Below are 22,179 nucleotides of genomic sequence, written 5' to 3'. Positions count from 1 at the left end.
TTCTTACACTAGATACGGCTGTTGGCAGTCGAAGGGTGGAACTGAGCATGTGTGACCACTTCAGTAGGTGGATGTGCACATTACTATACACCAGGGGGTGCCATTATAATGAAGTAAAGAGAATATCTCACAAATTGAGCATTTTTGTAAAAGAAAGTAAATTATAATAAAAACACCTAGTTTTTCATGCTGAATTATATTAAAATACTATTTGATGGTGGCTCAAACCATTTTAAGTGACAAATACGTGTCATAGCAGCTTGATGTCATATAACAAATGCATCTAACTTATTTTACGGTTTGATTTAATGTAGGGCTGAAGGTAACGCTCAGGTTTTTTGTTTTTGTTTTAGACAGACATTTACTGTGGAGCTCTCTTCATCCAGGTGTCTCTGGGTTGGAACATCTACCTGTCCACCGTTATATTACTAATAGTCACAGCAGTTTGCACTGTCGCTGGTAACTATCATTGTAATGCATCTTGTAGATATCATTACTGGGCAGGTGCTAAAATTATCTTTTTTTTTTGTCCTGACGGGGGGGTGAGCATTTACAGGAATTGTTTAAAGAACATTTGTCATCACTCCTGGCATGTCTTTTTTAGGACAAATGTGTACCAGTATGTCCCTAAAAATTAGTTTTTTTAGCGTTGTTCTGTTATCCCTCTTGGAAATGTATGTATGACTTGACAACTGGATGTTACCATTTACCCTTGTCAATTGGGCATGTCCTGTTTTTTGTGGGGGCAGGGTTTTTGCAAATGAGCTTTAAAAATGGATGACCAGTGTAGGCATACCAGAGTGGATTAACGGGTGGTGCTTAAAATGCCACACAAAATGTTGAAAGCTATAATTTAGGGTTTTACTTATAGCTATTATTCAAGCAGGGTACAGTACTTCTTTAGGCTCCATTCAGACGTCCGTAGTGCATTGCGGATCCGCAATACACCCGGCCGGCACCCCCATAGAAATGCCTATTTTTGACCGCAATTGCAGACAAGAATAGGAAATGTTCTATATTTTTACAGAGCCGCGGACTGGCTGTGTGCTGTCTGCATCCATTCCTGCCCCGTAGAGAATGAATGAGTCCGCACCCGTTCAGCAATTTGCGGAACGGATGCGGACCCATTATTACGGACGTGTGAATGTTGCCTTAAAAGTGGGTATATAACATAGTGGGGTAGACTTATCAAACTGTCTAAAAGAAAATCTGTCTTGAATGCCCAAAGCATCCAATCACATTGCGGCTTTCATTTAGTTTTCTGTTCTCCACTCTCAGTGGCTGCTAACAAGTACATAGTTAGCATAAATCTAATTTCAAATCCTAATTGGAGTAGATTTGTGAAAACTGTCTTGGTCATAGTGCAGTACCCCAGACCCGAGGGTATCTAGAAATTGTTTTATGTACAGTATGTCATGTTTTGGCTGTGCATACCAGCTAGAGGAGGTATGGATGACAAAACTTGGCAGGAACAGGACTAACCACCCTGTTCCTCCCCTCTTGGTAGGAGCGGAATGGTCCTGCTTTCTGCCAGGTAAGGGGAGTTTCTGTTCAGCTACTGAGAGGGGAGGAAGCACACTCCAGAGCTCCTGCTCCTGGGAAATATACTTGATTCTCCAGAGAGACCAACACAATTCAGCTTCAAGAAAGCAACTCAGACACAAAACAGCAGAGTGAACAGCAAAATACTGAGTTATAGACACTGCTGCAAGGTGAGGGACTACGTCTCAGTCACCCATCACTAACCACCACTAGGCCAGATAAAAGTCAGAACCTTACATTGGACACCTATACCCACAAGTGCCGTCATCCAACCTGCCGTCATAACTTCTTAACTGGTGCCAGAAACTGCACTTTGACTTTGCTGCTACTGGATGTACGGTATTGCAAGTTATATTTTGTACTAAGTAAACAGTGATTGTTATACGCTCACCTCTGGCCTGATTCTTCTAACTAAATTTCTACTGCAACAGCCTGAGGGAGTCCACTGTTGCTCAACTTCATAAGGTCCACTACCACTCCCATCCTCTGCACAAGCTCCTCAGGGGCTCGCTGCAATAGCAGCCAATCATGATGCATCTTTCATTTTTCAAGAGCAGAATGTGACATGAAAGCTGCGCTGTGATTGATTGCTATGGGCAACAAAGACAGATCGCATAGATTCACTTTGTCCAAGCCATCACGACAGCAACATGATCTAAGCGAGGTGGTTGCTTAGGCAAAATAATCTAGTTATAACACTGGCAAGGACTGCGCCAGCAACTCCTGCCCGAGCAATCAAGGCAATCAACCTTTGATATGTCTCTATGACATTTTCTAAAGTTTTTATAAAAACTCAGTGATCCTAAATCTCAAGGCTATGTTCACACAGAGTATTATAGGTTGAAAACAAACTGATAAGGAATCTGCTTCAGGATCCCTCTTGGTTTTTTGGATGCATTTTTTTTTCAATGGCAGTTTTTGGTGCATTTTTTAATGCAGTTTTTCATCCTGCCGATTGTCAACAGGTATTATGGATACAGATTCAGTACAGAATCCATGTCAAGAATGGACAGGTCACTTCTTTTTTCCATGGTGTTATTTTTAAAACCGCAAGCGCGAAGAAAAAAATGCAGCATGAATCAACATGTAGATTCCCTATTGAAATCAATGGGGAAGATCTGTGTTTTTGGTGGAATTTTTGGGGCTGGGAATCGATGACAAAATCTGCACCAAAAATTATGTTGAATAGCTTAGGTTTCTGCACATAATATTTTTTTTAACATACTTGTATTCCAGTCACATCACTGCTATTCTGATACAGATCTACAAATCTCTCCTCTAATCATACATTTACAAAGGATGACATTCTGGTTGCCTGCAGCCATCACTAAAGGGAGCTCAGGAGCTTACTGCATACTGTTTATACATTGGGGAAGATTTACTACTCTTATGTATATTGGGCCACATCCTGTTCCCTTGACGACACAACCCTTTTCTGGCAAGCTACTGGTTACAAATAATTTTTCGAAACCTACATGCAACAGATTGTGCCAAATTGCTTCATATTGTGGCCATTGCCCTCAATAATAACACAGTATGCAGCCAGCTCTTAAGCTCCCCCTAGTGGTGGCTCTAAACTGCCATGATGTAATCATTCGACTCTATGGGTGGACTTTTTAAACCTTTGCGTTGCATATTTTTGCACAGCAAATTGAAATTCCAGTCATGATAAGTTCCCTTTGTCTATAATGTGCATTTGGAGCTCAGTATCAGAAAAATTGAGCTCTGATATACAGTATAGATATTTATTATGAAATAATCAGCAAACAACTTTGGATAGAATTTTGGACCGAAAAAAGACATAGGATAAAAAGTGGACATTGAATTTAAAGGCAATCTGTCAGTGGCCCTTCAGCAGGGGCGGACTGGGAACTGGAAAAAATACTAAAAGTGGCCCTGTTTTGCAGTCGGGTCCAAATTGATGGAAGGCAGAGCCAGCAATACCATATTGTGGCACATTATACCACTCCAACAGAGCCATATACCACAATCCATCACATAATACAGCCAGCAGCACAAAATACATCCCCCAAAACTTCCACTGGCCGGCCGTGAGGAGGGCATAGATGGCTCCCTGGGCATCGGCCCACCGGGAAATTTCCCTGTAAGGTCTATGGCCAATGCGCCCCGAGCCCAATAAAATCACTGGGAACCCAAATTATTGGAATTTTTTTCCTAGCTCTATAGTATCAGTAAATTTCTGAACATTTGAATAGTCTGGAAATAATGCAGGGATTATTGGAATTATACCTAAAAATGTGCCTGCGGATAAATATAATTAATACACCCAATAGCAGATAAATAATAATACATAATGTTTAATTTTTAATGAATATTGTGTTCCAATAATTAGGTGGACTAACTTCAATTATCTACATTCACACCATGCAAACCGTTATCATGGTGGTGGGGGCCTTCGCCCTCATGTTTATATGTAAGTATGACACTTATTTATTCGTCCTTCTCCATATGCTTCAGCCATGATGTATTGTTTTCCCATGACGTACTGTTGTCCTGTATACCACTGCGCCCAGTCACTGACCTCAGCAGCTTAAGGTATGGGACCACTGGGGCCAGTGATTGGCTGCAGCAGTGTACTGGCTGCAACAGACACAACAACCACTGGGTTGCCACACGTAGACAAATATAGGGCAGACATCTAATGGCACAGTATGGCAAAATCATGTTTTTTTTAAAGGGTATATTAGTGCAAGAGCAAAGGTGAGGAAGGACACATCTGTATGTACAATCCAGTTATACTGGCTACAAGGGATGGAGTAGAGCAACATATCTATTTAATGCACTTTTATAGCACTGACATATTCCGCCTAGGACCCCAGCGCTACGAGGCAACAGTGCTAACCACTGAGCCACCATGCTGCCCATATGTCTGTGGGTCAGACCACATAGGGTTTGCTTGTAGTCTGTAGTCTACAAAACAATAGAATACTTTATTTTAAATATATTGGAGCATTAGAGACATTGTTGCAGAATTACTATACCTGCCATTTAAATAATAACTTTTTTTTGTTTGCATTTATTTTGCAGCTTTTAACGAAGTTGGCTGGTACTCTGGACTGCAAGAGAAATACATGGAAGCCATCCCAAAAATAATTATACCTAACACAACATGTCATCTGCCCCGTAACGATTCTTTCCACATGCTTCGTGATCCAATCACTGGGGATCTACCCTGGCCCGGTCTCATATTTGGTCTGACGATATTGGCCACTTGGGTTTGGTGTACTGACCAGGTGAATCAAAAAATCGACTTATTATTATGTTACTTAATATTCAGACGTGAAGGTTATCCTAAACATTAGGCTAGGTCTCCATGGCGAAATAAAACTGGAGGCAATTTCATCATTAGTCTTGCACATGATTGACTCTAGGGGTGGGAAAGCTGCATGTGACCTTAGAAAAATAACAAAAATCCCAAAGGGCTGGATTATTTGCAATGGTTCAATGGTACCTATCCAGTTATACGATATATACCGAATGATTTACCGAATAATTTATTAAGGAATTGCAGAGTCCTTTATATTTTACCTGAAGTTTTTCCACGACCAGATAACCAATCAATGACTTTAAATCTTACTAATCTTTCAATTATATTATTCCACACGTTGCTAAAAAAAAAAAATCTGTAATGGAAGGGGTTAACTCTGTGATATAGGGGCAAATAATTTTATCACTCTAAATTAGGCCAACTTCTTAAAGGTAAAGTTATGCTTTTGAAATGGATACCCAGAGTGGAATGTAGCACTGAACTCTGAATTTTCAGGACGGACCCAGTAATGTCCATAAAAAATTTATTCCAGGTAATTGTGCAGAGGTCTCTGTCGGCCAAGAACTTATCCCATGCCAAAGGGGGCTCTATTGTTGGGGGCTACTTGAAAATCTTGCCGGTGTTCTTTGTGGTACTGCCTGGAATGATCAGCAGAGCATTATATCCAGGTAAGATTACTGTCTATTGTGTTAAACCCTTAAGCAAAAAGGATTTTGTTTTTTACTCTTCAGTTTTCTGCAGACATAACTTTTTTATTTGGTCCATTCACAGCCATATGAGGGCTTGTTTGCAAGATAAGTTGTACTTTCTAATGGCACCATTTAATATGGCATAGGATGTAGGGGGGAAAGCTGGAAACAAATTCCAAATGGGGGGGGAATTGGATTTTTTTTTTATTCTGTCAGTTTTACAGGTATTATTTTACTGGTGTTCCCTATGCGGTAAAACTGTAAACCTATTACCTTCATTCTCCAGGTCAGTGCTATTGCGATGATACCACATTTATATAGTTTTGCTCGTGTATTAAAACTTAAAATAAAAAAGTTTGATTTTTTTTTTCTTTTTATCCCCATATTCTGACCCAAATAACTATTTTACAGTTAGGTCTATGAGCTGTGTGAGGGCTATTTTTTGCAGGGCAATGTTTAGTTTTCATCTATATCATTTTGAAGTGTGTACAAGTATGACTTTTGGATTGCTTCTTATTCAATTTTGTTGAGAGGTGAAGCAATAAAAAAAATTGTGAACTGACCATTTAGATTTTTTTTTCCATTACGTCATATGGTATAAATATTTTCATATTTTAATAGTACGGTCGTTTTCAGACACAGCAATGCCTATGCTATTTTTTTTTTAAATTGGTTATTTTTATTTTATTTTGGATAAAGGGGATAGTTAGAATTTTATTTTTTATTTTTTTGATTTTTAAAAACTTTTTCTTTACTTTTTAAGTCACCTTAGGTGACTATAACAAGGTATCCTTAGATTGCCTTTTCCCGTTAGTAATGGAAATTGATCCATTGCTTAAAATGGAATTCAGTATATTCCAATGCAGTGCTGCAAACTACAGGCTTTTGTTGGAATATACCTGCTCACGCTCGCGCATTTTCACCACTCAGAATCTGTGGTCACATTTGACCGTGGCATCTGAGAGTTAAATATCTGAGATAGGTGTTATCGCCGATTGAAGACATTAGCCCCTGGCCTCTGCTGTTGAAAACAGTAGAAACTCGGTGGCTATGGCGCCTGCTGCTTTTGTGGCTTATAAAATGGCTTATAAAATAAGAGGCTTATAAAAAACATGACCCAGTTCATCAATCTTCCCGAATGTTCTTTGCAGATGAGGTCGGCTGTGTTCACCCTGACGAATGCCGGAAATACTGTGACAATGATGTGAGCTGCTCAAATGTTGCATATCCCAAGCTGGTAATTAGACTGATGCCTGTTGGTGAGATGTCAACTTATTATTTATTTTGGGAATCCCACTTACTACAGACATAATGGGCCTCATGTATCTAAACTGTCTGAGAAAAAATTGCATGGTACTTCCCTTTAAGAGAAGGGAAAATAAGAATAATCCCTGTCCATGTGTCATATTAACCCATAGGGTTATCATAGCAGTTGGTCTACCACACAGGATCGTCCTATATAAGCCAGAGTGGTGAGTTGCTAAGTAAGACCCGGTCGAGTATTAGATGGTGGTTCGTTCATTTTAATAGCTGTTTAGAGACTCTTTGACTTTGATAACAGAAATTCTTGAGACATTTTACCGATTTTAGGGACTTTAAGATCTGGTCACTCACAGCAGCTAATAGCTACTAGAAAGTCTTGAGAGGCGAGCTTTGCTTTTTGGTAACCGAAAGACTAAGTTGTGTTAAATCCGGACTCGAGTATTCTCAGCCATATCTTTGGACACAGGAAATAGATATGCCTAAGAGGGAGTTCACATCACCGCTTCATTCACCGTTTACTGCATGCAGATGTAAATAGCTCAAATGCCACATAAGCATAACTGATGCAAAGGATCAATTTTTTTCACAGGATCATTTTTGTTTTCTTCTTCAGAAGAACGGAAAATGAAGCATTGATGTGAACCCAGCCCTATTTTTGGAAAACCACCAGTTATTGTAATGCTGGGTCACTTACTTTTTTTGGGCAGTTGTTTTATTACAGGGGTTATCCAATCAAAGTACTTATCAAATAACCTCAGGATAGGTGCAAAATGTTGTATCATGGGGGAGGAAAGCCCGAATGCTGGTGCTCCCAAGTTCCCTGCCCAACCCCCAATCGCTAATTAGGAAAAGTGCTGTCAGTCACAATCACTCATCCATTGTAGGGTGGAGGAGACTGATTCTTAGGAATATTGGGAATTCTTTCCTCAGGTCCTGCGGGAGATTTTCAACAGTAATTTTAAGAAAACAACTGAGCCAAAAAAGACAGACCCAGTGTTTAAATCAGGACGTTGTTCACTAGTTTACATATGCTACACTCGATTAGGCACCATATGTATTGAGATATTCTCCTAGGTTTTGTAACTATAATAAAGCATTGTGTCCTAAAACACAGAACAGGACATGCAGTGAGCCCCTGAGGAGCCGAAGCAGAGGATGAGGGTGGTAGTGGCCCTGAGGAGATGTTGTGTCACGGCGGACTTCCTCAGGCTGTTGCCTCCTGGGGATCAATGCAGTGAAATGGTGGTTTAAGATATCAGGACAGAAGTAAAAGAATAAAAGTCTCTCTTTATTTAGGAGTTGAAGTACATTAAACAGTAGTTTTATACAGTGCAATTTCTCTCCCTAGATAGTGGCTGGCAATGTAGCTGATAATGGCACCTCTGGTATGCTATTTTGCTTATATCTCTCCCCTGAACTTCTGTCTAACAGCTGTAAGCTGGTACTTGTGGTTTTAGGTGTGCACTTGTTGAAAATACAGATTTTTATCAGTTGGCCTGGCCTTGATGTGATCTAAAACGATGGGTGCCAGAGCTGTAGTCCTTCACCTGCAGTAGGGTCTGTGTAGCTATGCTTGCTGGTCACTATGCTGACTGTAAATACTGTCATTTTGCAGATTGTCTGTAGTTTTGTCTTTGAAGTTGATGAGATGAGTTGGTTCTCTATTCCCTAAAGCCCTTGGTCCCGGAGCAATAGGGTGTGTTTCTTCACGCCTCACTATCCTAGCTAAGACTCCTCTCTAGTGGCCGGAAGTAGAACCATCCCACTCCTACCAGTAGGGGAGGACTGGGGTGGTTCGCCCCATTCCTGATGCCAACCATACCTCACTTGCTGGTGTACTGTGCAAACATTAAATAACATTATAAACCAAATATTTGCAGATATCCCCTGTGACTGGCATGCTGCAGAACCTAACCTGAGATAATTCATTGTGTTGCATCACTGAGTTGGTAGCTAGATGATAACTGTAAAGTCAGATTCAATGGCTCCACCAGTCACCTAGTAGATTCCCCATGAAATTGTATTATGCTTGTTGTAATGGTTCTTGTCTATGACAGGTCAGAGCAAACAGTCTTGTCAATGAATGACAACTCATTTGTATTCCCTTCTTCTAGGATTAAAGGGTTTAATGGTAGCAGTAATTATGGCAGCTCTAATGAGTGCTCTCACATCCATCTTCAATAGTGCCAGTACCATATTTACCCTCGATATCTGGATACGTATACGCAAGAATGCAAAGGAACAAGAGCTTATGATTGTCAGCAGGTAAAAGTGTGGACATTCATGTTTCTAGTAAATTCTAGGGAAGTAAAAAGATGACATGGTGACAGCAAAGTGACCAAAATGTTGTCGAATTATCGCTAGAAACCCTGTAGACGTTAGGATGGTCTGGCTTATATCATTCTGACTATATAAGGATTGTATTAAACTGATCACAGAATGTGTTAGAAACATTTTGTATGTACCAGTGTAATCCTTTACAATTATTTGATGTATGACCGGTAAGTAGCAGGTGATTTATTGCTAAGTCAATGTTCACAGGACACAGATTTGCAAATCTGTTGAGGATTTTTCTGAAAATCCACAGCAGACATCTGCAGCTATAATTAGGATATCAGCTGTGGATCCTCGTGCAGTTTAGCCCCATTGCAATTTAATCGGTGGTGTTTCTCTCAAACTCTGCAGCAAAAATGAACCTGTTAGTGGGGTATTAAACACCCTATTCATATGCATTGCCAGGGGATCGTCGGTGAAATGCTGTACGTGTGAACATGGGCTAACATTAGATCATGTCCAACTCAAAGTCACATCTGCATGTCTGTTTGGTCAACGTGCAACCAGTTTTTGAGAACTTCAGACACATCAAAAGTTTATATTTCTAAAGACTCTCGTGCTGAGAACCTGATCGATACACAGAACAAGTCTAAGCAATTCTCTGCAGAATGCCACGCACGTTTTGCTCCTGTTGGCTTCTCTTGGCATCATTCAGTAGATGTGACAATTGTTCATGTGACCACAAGAATTCAACTGGAGCAGAAAGCAGTGGATCTCTGCCAGTCCCACCTGCTAACGGAGTTATTTCATGAAGGTAGCCCTTCTCTATTTAGAGCATATGGACATCACAGAGGAGGATCTCCTGCTCAGTACCAAGTGGAACCAAATGTATACCCAATAAGGGTGGCTCCTGTTCGGGTAGACTTGAGCCATCCATGTATTACATCTATGTAATACTACATTTCTCCTAAAAGCTCATAAACATCCATGTTTCTCCTTCGCAGGGTCTTCATTATCATACTGGCGCTTATCAGCATCTTGTGGATCCCCATAATACAAGCATCACATAATGGTTTGCTCTTTGACTATGTACAGTCTATCACCAGCTACCTCTCTCCGCCTGTCACTGCAATATTTATTTTGGCAATTTTTATCAAGAGGGTCAATGAACCTGTAAGTGTCTGCTAGTAAGTTTCTATTGTATCTACTGAACATATCCAACACTGACACTAAATGTGTTGCATCTATTGACAGGGTGCTTTCTGGGGTTTGCTTATTGGCCTGGTGGTGGGCATGATACGAATGATCATGGATTTTGTGTATGTAGCTCCAAATTGTGGAGAGGAGGACACAAGACCTTCAGTACTCAAGGATGTCCACTACTTGTATTTTGCAATCATTCTGTTCGGATTGACGTCAATTGTCTGTATTGTGATCAGTTTGTGCACAAAAGCCATACCCGACAATGAGGTGAGGATACAATGGGGTTCGCTCCGCACTAGGTTTTATCAAAAATGTTCACCTATTTATTTTATTTTTATTTTTTTACCTGCACAGCTTTCAGTTTCAGTGCATTTGTTTCTTCTTCTTTTCACAAATCCATCTTAAAGTTAATTTGACAGCTAGGTCTGTAGCCCATATCTTTACTTTCTTAACAGCTCATAAACACTCATTTAAGCTAAATTATGGAACTCTTTGCCAGAGAAGATTGTGATGATGAAGTCACTAAAAGAGTGCAAGAAGGGCCTGGATGCATTTCTTAAATATGATAATATTACAAATGATCGTTACTAGAATTCTGCAGAAGGGTCGTTGATCCAAGAGGTTATTTTGATTGTCTCATTAGAGTTGGGATATAATTTCTCCCCTAAAAAGGAAAAAATTGGCATCTTCCTCATTGTTTTTTTTTTTTTTGCGTTCCTCTGGATCAATGGCTGAACTGGGTGATGTATGCATTTTTTTTAAGCCTTGCAATTTATATTGCTGTGATCATACTGGCAAGAATTTATGCTAAATGAGTAGTTATAAACTGTCATGAGAACTAGAGATAGGAGCTGTCAGAGCAGCTCATAGATAGAGTCACTGAGAAGTAGAAGTACAGTAACAGTCTGCCAATGCAGTGAAAGTGATAGAGGAAAAACTATTGAAAATGTTTAATAAAGAGCAACATTTTTTTTTTTGCTTGTATAGTGCTCAAGTGGTTCTCTGTAGTGAATAGTGACCATTTCAATGCCACTGCCTCTAAGAATCAATGTTCAAGTGAGCTCTGTTCCATGGCATGGTGGAGCTGCTGGGTCTTAGTAGACCCATATCAGCTGTGGCAATAACTAAAGTCATAACAGGGAGCTATTGAGGCAGCAACATTTTTGTCAGTCTCAAAACTTCTTGCCCCAATGCAAAAATCGGGTTACCTACCATGTGCCATTTATAATAATGGTGTTTTCATGTGGGACAGAGGGACCTTTAGAGAGAGAGAGAGAGAGAGAGAGAGAGAGAGAGTGTGCACTACATCTCTAGGTCATAAGGGATAGGACACTGCAGTGGTAATTCTTCGTAAACTAGAACCTTGTCAAAGACTGTTAAAAATGTTAACTTCTTTCTTTCATCATTCCTAGCTTGGTCGTATGACTTGGTGGACTCGAAAAAGATCTGATCAAATGGTTTGCCCAAAAGAGGAAATTAATGGTTTACAGGATATTGGTGCAACATCTTCAACTATTCCACCTATTAAGGAAGAGCCAGGTGAAGGAGATTTTTCACTCTGTAATCTTTGAGTTTAGGGACCTCCACTTAGACCCTCCACCAAAGCACCATTGATCTCTGTGATCAATGTTTAGATGCAATGTTTAGAATTTTATTACAGTATAAAATATATTATTGTGTATACCAGGGTTAAATTTAAATTCTCCTTTTGGAGACCCTTCCAATCCAGTGCCGTTGGTCCATCCTCTCTGCCAGACTGCAGCTATGATGTAATATTTTGGCTCCAGCTTTGACGTACGGTACATGGATATGTCACAACTGCAGCCTGGTAGGACTGATATATGGTATAGTTATTATTTTACCTGCCTGCAGTTTGTCCTCCAAAAATTGGAACTCTGACAACTCCTTTAGGGAGAGTTCACATCTCTGTTTCATTTTCTATTCTTCTAATCCATCAGAAGAGCAGAAAAAACGGATCCTTTAAAAAAACGGATCCTGTGTATCTGTTATGCACATTTGGTATCCGTTTTAGCCATTTCCATCTGAGATCCATTTTTGAGACAGAACAAAAGTACTGCATTTGACAAGCACCTATGACATTTTTTTTTCTTTGTATGCATGCCCTGCCCTAATGTCCAAATCATCAGTCCATCCCTGGTAGACTGAGCATGATTATTGTGCATGTATTTTGCAAATCATCCCACCATTCCACAAAAATTCTTAATACTCTTCACTCGTGGATCCCTGTGGAATTTGGAGATCTGATATGTTAGGATCCCAGGTGGAACTCAAATGTATATGGCTCAAATTTTCTATAGACTTGAGGTTGGATTTTGCATTACATTTTGGCTAATTTTGATGGAAAAATGTGCATCTAGTGGCCATGCTAGACAAGGGAGTGTGGCTTAGTTAAAAAAGGTAAGGTTTCTCTGGTAAATAGGCGTGGCCTAAGATGTGCTATTTTTTGCCAAAATATGCCTTACAAAAAGACAGCTTTCACGATCAATGGATGCAGAACCACTATTTTAACAAACCAGGTTGACTTAGGGCTAATCCTGGCTGTGCCCTGGTATTCACCTTTGGACCCCTAAACAGGGATTTGAATTTTGGTGCAGGAGACCAACAGGCTCTTATCTCTTGACATAAGCCTGGTGTGTTGACTGCTGACCCACGTGGGTCAGACTCCAGTGAGAAGCACTGAGGGAAAGGCAGCCACCAGAGTTCATGCGAATCTATGAAATCAGTCCGAGGTCAGGGCAGGCAGCAAAGGGTAAATATGGTAAACAGGCACAGGTGGGGTCAGACAGAGAAGAATCAGAATCAGTAAACAAACAGAGGTTGGTACACAAGCAGATGGACAGAGTAACACATATATGCAGGGAACTAGCAAGCTAGACTACCTATTGCTCAGACAACCTCCCCTAGGGGACGGTGACTTAAGTACTCTAAGGTGACCAACCATTGGATAGAACAGACTAGGATGTGCACACTGGCCCTTTTAAGAGCCAGAGAGTTCTCACACTCATGCACCCTAGGAATGGACCAGAGAGACCTGGTGGGGTGCGCTAGCCACGACCTGAAGCAGGAAGAGACGCATGAGACGCTGGTGGTCAGACTTGCTGCTGGTCAGTAGAAGAGAGAAAGCAGGTCCGGACCGTAAGCACAGCAGAGCGACCAGCTGAGTGAGCAATGGGCGCACATGCCCATTTGGAGAAGCGGGACAGCAGCGAACACAGACCACCAGCATAACAAGTAAAAGTTAGCAAACTTTCCGACAGGCAGTCTACAGATGCACCAGAACCATTGTGATAATTCTGGATCACTTAAAGACTGCCTATATATTTCACTCTGGGCTATTGTCTCTTCCAAAAACGGTTTGCTTCTGTTTATGCCCACAGAAAGAGACTTGATGCTACAAGTTGAAACTCTCCAAGACGATTGTTCTGTACATGAGCAGAAAACAAGCAATGACGGTAAGAACACACATTATTCATTCCACAACCCTATACTTCATACATTCAAAACATAAGTGGGATAAGTGTCTGAACCCAGGAGGTCCAACCGCTGGAACCCAGTGAGATCATGAAAAAGGAGGTCCTCTATGAGAATGGAACAGTGCGTAACCACTACTCCATTTACTTCTATGGGACTGCTAGAAATAATGCCAATTAGTTGGACTCCCAGCAGTCAGACGCTGATCCTCTATCCTCTGGGTAAGAGATAAGCGTTGGTTGTAGGGAAACCCTTTTAATCTACATTCTACTCCATCTTTAACTTGAGGTTACGTTTGACTTGTTGCAAAATCGGTGGAGGTTCAACTGGAAACTATGTAGATATGTGATAAATAGAAGATAATCAGCAGGGTCAAAGAGTTGACAACTATACCACTCCAGCCTTTGTGTTTAGAGTCAATAATTTGTTTTCAGTTCATTTACTTAATGGGGTTGTTGGGGTTCAGAGCTGAACCTGGACATAAGCTCTCCTTCACACATTTATGCTTCTGGCTAGCAGTGATCCCGGTTACATCACCAACACTAATGGGCTGACGGCCGATTTGTGCCAGTGACATCATCGGCTCATTACGAGGCAAAAGCCTCTACCTAGTATGCCCATGAGAAGCCCGGCAGTGAAGAAAAAACCCTTGGCCTGCGCTATGCTCCACTGATACAGGCTAAATGTGTAAAGGGGAGCTTATGTCCGGGGTCAGCCCTGAACCTCAACAACTCCTTTAGACAACCCAATGCCACATTTCACCGCTCCCCTCTTCATACTAATACCAAAAAATGGCAGGATGCTAAATGCTGATCAATGTTTCTTCTTATTAATAGATATGTACTAGTAAGTATTCACCCAGAAGTCGGGCCTGCACCTGCAGCACGCCAGACCCGCAGGGTAATGCTATTGTGAGGTCACGGTTTTTGGGCAAGCGAGGGTTACTCACAGTTTTGTAGGAGAACCCTGGGCAGGCGTACAGCAGTGAAGGAGAGGCTGGCACAGTAGACTTCTGGGGCACACTCTGTATTTAGAGACCAGGCCTGGTGGTGGATGAGGTGCCCTGGATGTTGCAGGTGTTTTATGTGCCTGGGGCAAGGTCCCTTTAAGAAACGTGATGCCAGTGCCTGTAACGGTGGCACACCGATTGGTAGTATTAATAAGTGAGGTACACAGATGATATAGTGAACCAAACTTAGCTTTACTTGAAAACAGTTAAACTTTGTACAGATGGATGTCAATTCAGTTCCACATATAAGATACACTTCACAAGCAGGCTTTCACAATTATGGCAGGTATACTGTTCCTTGCAAGATACTCAGAGGGTAAACAACAACACACTCAGAATCAGGCTGTACCTTCTCCTCAGAAATAGTGTGCTGTACATTGTTCCTTAGAACTCCTGTCTGGTTTTTATCCCAAGGCCCGGATGCCTCAATGCTGGCTTTTATCCTTGGTAAACAATCTACCTCTCGTATTTATCCTTGCTTTACATTACTACTTCTTATGCCCTTCAGCTTACTTGGGTTAGCTGGAACACTGGCTCTGCTTGGCTTGCGGGAACTGCAGGTTTTCTCCCAGGAGGTAACTCTTCTCATGGGGTAAATCTTCTGAGCTAACTCTGGCTCATTATCCACAGGCAGGCTATAATCCTTCACTAGCCTCCTGGTAGCAACTAGAAACCAGGACTATCTAGCTGCATGTCAGGAGGAGGCCCTCAGCTTGTCTCTGGCTGGTGCCTTCTCACTTCTGTCTCCACAGACTCCTGACTACAGACTAACTCCTCCCTGTCTGGGCCTGAACATTTATACTAGGGGCTCTCTATCTCCCTCTAGTGTCTAGGATGCCTAACTACACCCTCATAGGCCTGCTGTACATATCACAGGGGAACAATACATATAAAAACATATAGAAAATACATTAAAATGGACAGTTAAATATACTGCCACTGTCCCTCAGGAGTAGGAGTACCACGTGGCCACCTAGTGGGACACTACACACCTATCTGAGACTGACGGCAGTGTCGGACTGGGGTGCCTAGGGCCCACCAGTAAAATTTATTTTCTCTAGTCGTCTCCATGACACCACATCCTTAGACTGACTTCCTCTGATGAAGAAAAAGAGGTTTTGTCCAGCTTGTAGTTGACTTTGCTTTCTTGTACCTGGATTTTATATTGAACATTTAATAAAGAGCCTTTTTGGATTACCACAACTACAAGCTGGACAAAACCTCTTTTTCTTCATACTTCCGTATTTCTCCTGATTCGGGTGAAGGAGCTGTTCCGTGCTACAACAGTGGAACCCTCGGCAGGTGAGAGCTGCTCAAAATCTTTGAATTTTCCAAAATGACTTCCTCTGATAGGACATCAAAAACACAGAGAGGTTTAAATCCCACCCTGTGTTTTTCCTGTCCTACCAGGGTAGGAAGCAGGAGAGGTGCATGGAGGCTCTTTGGGCCCACCTGTGAAGCATAATGCAGGCCGAGGTTCTCCCTCCTCTTCTTGGGGCCTGTGCACGGGCGCAGACGGTTGCTGTCCCATGCGAAGATCCCCCTGCAGCGGTCCAGGTGGATTACATGCAGAGGGGAAGGAAGATGACATCTGGAGCAACACTGTAATGCATTCCCTCCAGCTGTTGGTGCGTAACGTCAGACACTGGGGGCGGAGCCAGAAGTCATGACGTCATCTCCGGGCACCGCGGTCCTTGCAGATCACAGGAGAAATAAAAGGCCACAGGACCTGCTCACTGGCGTCTGGACAGCGCAATCCTTTCTGCCGCAGGAAAGCAGTGCAGTGTCTGCTGGCAGACGGGAGTGTTACAGATGAGTGCCCCCATCACGCCAGACTCTGGAGCCGAGCCTACAACAAATCAAGGAGTTGTGAGTAGCCTGGTATCAGACACATGGTGTATCTCCCCTATACCCTCTTTAGCTGATCCTTCTCTTCCTTATACTTTTCAGGGAGAAAAGGATTCTGCTTCAGCTACTAAGGAAACAAGAAAATATGGAATATGTTATAAGCGTTTACCCAGCACAGGAGCTAAACCCTTATTTAAAGAACGTACTTCTAATGTGGTAAAAGCTGAATCCTCTAGTTTCCTGGAAGATATCAGGACATAGTTAAAGAAGAAGTTCAGTCCGCACTAGCTTCCTGGGATTCAGCCCCCCCTAAAAATCCTCCTCAAATCATCCGTGATAATTGCAATCCGGTGTATGACTCGGATTTTGACGTTTTGGAAGTCTCGGACTTTGAAACGAATGAAAAAACATGTGCCTCTTCTGATGAAGATAATGAATATAAACATTTCTTATTTAATCCGGATTACATTGATGAGCTTACAGTATAAAAGCGATTACAGCCACAATACAGATGGAGGTGCCTAAAAAGCCTAAGTCGGTGTGTAAGGGTCAGCCCCTAGAATACTGTTTTTCACAGATATCTGTGATATTGTGCTACATAGACTGTGATGACTTATTTCAGCCACTAAAGGCTGCTGTGGCTCTGAGAAAGAGGAAGCTGAACTGTTTCTGAGATACACAAGAGGTAGGAGGAGCCAGAAGTTCCTGGGGTTTTAGTCCTGGCTGGAGGTGTGTGTGTGTGCCCTGGGAGCTGTGATGATGGCTGCCATGTTAGGAGCCAAGTAAAGGTTAGTGATGGGACACAGAGCCTGACTGATGGAGTCCTGAGAAGCTGGCTGTGTTGGAGACAGGCCAAGATAGACTCTGCTGTAGCTGTGACCCAGAGAAAGAGACTGCACACTGTGTTACAGAGGAGTGGGACCGTGTGTCAGAGACCAGTACAAGCTGGATCCTTCCTGCCAGAGCTGAAGGATTCACCATGGTAAAAGATCATGTGACATACCATGTGATGACCGGAGTGACGTCATCAAAGGTCCTTGACCTATAATGAATGCTCACCACAGGTCCTGTTCAGTAAAGGAGACAGAAGGAGATGCCAGGCCGCGATCAAGTGGACTAAGGTGAGTTAAATTATTATTTATTTATTTTTAACCCCTCCAGCGCTGTTTTACTATGCATCCTGTATTCAGAATGCTATTATTTTCCCTTATAACTATGTTATAAGGGAAAATAATACAATCTACAGAACACCGATCCCAAGCCCGAACTTCTGTGAAGAAGTTCGGGTTTGGGTACCAAACATGCGCGTTTTTTCTCGCGCGAGTGCAAAACGCATTACAATGTTTTGCACTCGCACGGGAAAATCGCGGGTGTTCCCGCAACGCACCCGCACATTTTCCCGCAACGCCCATGTGAAAGAGGCCTAAGAGAGGGGAAACCTCCTCCTCTAATCCGAAACAATGACGCCATACAAATAGGGGGAAGACTCCTTTTTAAGCACTTGGGAGCAAATAACATCAAATTTGTGGATCCTCAACATCATAAGAGAGGGTTACCTTATAGAATTAGAATCTTTTCCTCCAGAAAAGTTTATTACCACTCTTCCTCCCTCTTAGTGTTGAGCGCGAATATTCGAAAAGCAAATTTTTATCTCGAATATCGCAACTTCGAGAATTTGCTAATATTTAGAATATAGTGCTATATATTTGTTTTTAGAATATTCGTCATTTTTTCCATCTGAACACGATGGAAAAAATGTTCAGATGGAAAAAATCACAAATATTCTAAAAACAAATATATAGCACTATATTCTATAGTGCTATATATTCGTTTTTGACCCACACCTGTACTGATCGCGTAATATTCACATACAAACCGGATTCCAAAAAAGTTGGGACACTAAACAAATTGTGAATAAAAACTGAATGCAATGATGTGGAGATGGCAAATGTCAATATTTTATTTGTAATAGAACGTAGATGACAGATCAAACGTTTAATCCGAGTAAATGTATCATTTTAAAGGAAAAATACGTTGATTCAAAATTTCACGGTGTCAACAAATCCCAAAAAAGTTGGGACAAGTAGCAATAAGAGGCTGGAAAAAGTAAATTTGAGCATAACGAAGAGCTGGAAGACCAATTAACACTAATTAGGTCAATTGGCAACATGATTGGGTATAAAAAGAGCTTCTCAGAGTGGCAGTGTCACTCAGAAGCCAAGATGGGTAGAGGATCACCAATTCCCACAATGTTGCGCAGAAAGATAGTGGAGCAATATCAGAAAGGTGTTACCCAGCGAAAAATTGCAAAGACTTTGCATCTATCATCATCAACTGTGCATAACATCATCCGAAGATTGAGAGAATCTGGAACAATCTCTGTGCGTAAGGGTCAAGGCCGTAAAACCATACTGGATGCCCGTGATCTCCGGGCCCTTAAACGACACTGCACCACAAACAGGAATGCTACTGTAAAGGAAATCACAGAATGGGCTCAGGAATACTTCCAGAAACCATTGTCAGTGAACACAATCCACCGTGCCATCCGCCGTTGCCAGCTGAAACTCTATAGTACAAAGAAGAAGCCATTTCTAAGCAAGATCCACAAGCTCAGGCGTTTTCACTGGGCCAGGGATCATTTAAAATGGAGTGTGGCAAAATGGAAGACTGTTCTGTGGTCAGACGAGTCACGATTCGAAGTTCTTTTTGGAAATCTGGGACGCCATGTCATCCGGACCAAAGAGGACAAGGACAACCCAAGTTGTTATCAACGTTCAGTTCAGAAGCCTGCATCTCTGATGGTATGGGGTTGCATGAGTGCGTGTGGCATGGGCAGCTTGCATGTCTGGAAAGGCACCATCAATGCAGAAAAATATATTCAGGTTCTAGAACAACATATGCTCCCATCCAGACGTCATCTCTTTCAGGGAAGACCCTGCATTTTTCAACAAGATAATGCCAGACCACATTCTGCATCAATCACAACATCATGGCTGCGTAGGAGAAGGATCCGGGTACTGAAATGGCCAGTCTGCAGTCCAGATCTTTCACCTATAGAGAACATTTGGCGCATCATAAAGAGGAAGGTGCAACAAAGAAGGCCCAAGACGATTGAACAGTTAGAGGCCTGTATTAGACAAGAATGGGAGAGCATTCCTATTTCTAAACTTGAGAAACTGGTCTCCTCGGTCCCCAGACATCTGTTGAGTGTTGTAAGAAGAAGGGGAGATGCCACACAGTGGTGAAAATGGCCTTGTCCCAACTTTTTGGGGATTTGTTGACACCATGAAATTCTGATTCAACATGTTTTTCCCTTAAAATGGTACATTTTCTCAGTTTAAACTTTTGTTCTGTGATTTATGTTCTATTCTGAATAAAATATTAGAAGTTGGCCCCTCCACATCATTGCATTCAGTTTTTATTCACGATTTGTATAGTGTCCCAACTTTTTTGGAATCCGGTTTGTATTACGCAATCATTACCTTGCCGATTTTCGAGTAAAAAAAAAAGTAGAATATAACGAATATTCAAATTTGCAAATATTCAACGAATATTCTACAAAATATTCGCAAAATATCGCAAATTCGAATATTGCCCCTGCCGCTCATCACTACTCCCTCTCAGAAAGGTACCTTAAAAATTGGCATAGAAGATTTACTAAAATTAGGAGCAATAGAACCTGTCCCGAAAAATTTGAGAGGGCCACTACTGTCGCCTATTCTTAATTAAAAAAAAAGTCCAGAATTATAATAAATCTAAAACCCTTGAACAAACATGTTACATATCAGAAGTTCAAGATGGAAACTTTAAGAACAGCAGTAAAATTAATAAAAAGGAGAGTGGTAACGGCCTCAATCGATTTGAGGGATGCTTATTACCATATTAGGATACACAAAATATTGACGAAATTCCTAAGATTTTGTCACGGCCTATGGTATGTTTTGTGACACTTTCCTTCACTTGCGGTTGCCCGTGGCAACGTGTGGTGTTGTGTGCATGTGGTGGCAGTGTCTCGGCCTTCTGGCTGTTTCCCAGGACATGGTTACCTCGCATGCCGTTGCCGGCGGTAACAGGTGGAGTATGATGTTTGTGTGTACACTTCCCCTTTAAGTGGTTTTCTTCCCTTGCCTGGTGTTGGAAGGGTTAATTCCCTTCCTAGTGAGTGAACACTGGGTGTGTCTGTGTGTGGGTGTGGCTACTTGGGCTATTTAGCTCCTGCTGGATGCCAGTAGCTGAGGGGTACTCCAGCATGGTGTTTGCTGGAGTCATCCTCCTGGTCTCATATACCATCTGTCCAGTGAGGGCAACCCTTGTGGTCATAAGTAATGTTTAGACATTGATCTTCTTATGTTATGCTATGTCTAGTGGTGTCTCTATGTTGGTTGCAGCTTATGGTTTCTGGGTTCCTGTGTGCTTTGTGTGTGTGCTGTGTCCTTTTGTGTTTGGTGTGGACATTAGCACTTGTGCACGGGTTCCAGTCTGTGTGTCTGTGGCAGGTAGGTATTGTACTATTTTCACTACCTGCCATTGCCATCTGCTGTATATGTTCCCCATTCCTTGCAGTTTGGCCAGTGAGACTCCTGTTCATCCGTGCCTACGAGGAACAGGTCGTCTTACCCTCCTCCTTGTTCCAGTGCTATCCTGAGGGCTAGTAGGGACCCTAGGTTACAGAGTATGAGCCCTCCTACCATCAGGGTTGGCTCATACAGCTAGGAGTCAGGGTCAGATTTAGGGATGCGTTAGGAGGTGACCTGCTCCCTGATTCCTATCCTGGCCCAGCAGCTACTCTTTATTATTGACACCGCACGGCTGAGGGTTTCCCCCACCCTCAGCCGTGACAGATTTGCAATCCAGACGAAGGGTCACATTCAACATTATCAATTTGTATGTCTTCCTTTCGGAATTTCCTCAGCACCAAGAATCTTTACCAAGATCATGGCTGAGGTGGTAGCAGTACTAAGACAAGAATCAATCAGTGTCATCCCGTATCTGGACGATCTTTTAGTGATCAAACCTTTCCCCAAGCAGCCGGAAAACGTTTCTAGGGATATCTTTGGATTCCATTTCTCAGAGATCATTCCTTCCATCTCTCAAAATACGAAAATTGCAAAACTAGATAAGAGATTTCCAAAAGAAGAGATTCTGCTCTATCAGGACAGCAATAAAAAGTCTAGGAGGTTTCTCATCATGTATCTCGGTGGTTACTTGGGCTCAATTTCATTTAAAACCCCTTCAGAAACTTATTCTATCCAGGTGGAACAGGTCACAAGTGACCCTAGACAGATTGTTCTAGACGGAAATGTAAAAAACTGCAACAGCAACCTAAAGAAGGGAGTATATTGGAACCAGGAATGACCCCTCGTAATCACGACGGACGCCAGTCTTCAGGGTTGGAGGGCTTTAGTTCAGCAGGAAACCTACCAGGGCAAATGGCCACACCTCATAAGACAACAATACTCAAACTTCAGAGAACTACAAGCAATTTGGGAAGCTCTGAAGAAAACATCACATTTATCAAAAGACCATCATGTTCTAATTTATTTGGACAATTCAACAGTAGTATCCTTCAT

General features: G+C 41.9%; 1 protein-coding gene across 1 annotated transcript in view; it reads left to right on the top strand.

Annotated features, from left to right (window-relative positions):
• LOC120979855 (sodium/glucose cotransporter 4-like) overlaps positions 1–21,964 on the top strand; it is a 49,708-nt gene extending 27,744 nt beyond the window's left edge. The window contains exons 5-16 of the mRNA XM_040408813.1: positions 354–459; positions 3,896–3,976; positions 4,591–4,796; positions 5,364–5,499; positions 6,672–6,779; positions 8,898–9,048; positions 10,062–10,230; positions 10,312–10,527; positions 11,673–11,799; positions 13,296–13,385; positions 13,659–13,733; positions 21,522–21,964. Of these exons, the coding sequence (XP_040264747.1) occupies positions 354–459; positions 3,896–3,976; positions 4,591–4,796; positions 5,364–5,499; positions 6,672–6,779; positions 8,898–9,048; positions 10,062–10,230; positions 10,312–10,527; positions 11,673–11,799; positions 13,296–13,385; positions 13,659–13,733; positions 21,522–21,964 (1,908 nt within the window). The remainder of the gene's footprint in view (positions 1–353; positions 460–3,895; positions 3,977–4,590; positions 4,797–5,363; positions 5,500–6,671; positions 6,780–8,897; positions 9,049–10,061; positions 10,231–10,311; positions 10,528–11,672; positions 11,800–13,295; positions 13,386–13,658; positions 13,734–21,521) is intronic.
• Positions 21,965–22,179: the final 215 nt, after the last annotated feature.

The sequence above is a fragment of the Bufo bufo genome, chromosome 9 (genome assembly GCF_905171765.1).
Source record: "Bufo bufo chromosome 9, aBufBuf1.1, whole genome shotgun sequence".
NCBI lineage: Eukaryota > Metazoa > Chordata > Amphibia > Anura > Bufonidae > Bufo > Bufo bufo.
Note: the sequence above shows the minus strand (reverse complement) of the source record. Positions and strands in the feature narration are given on the sequence as shown.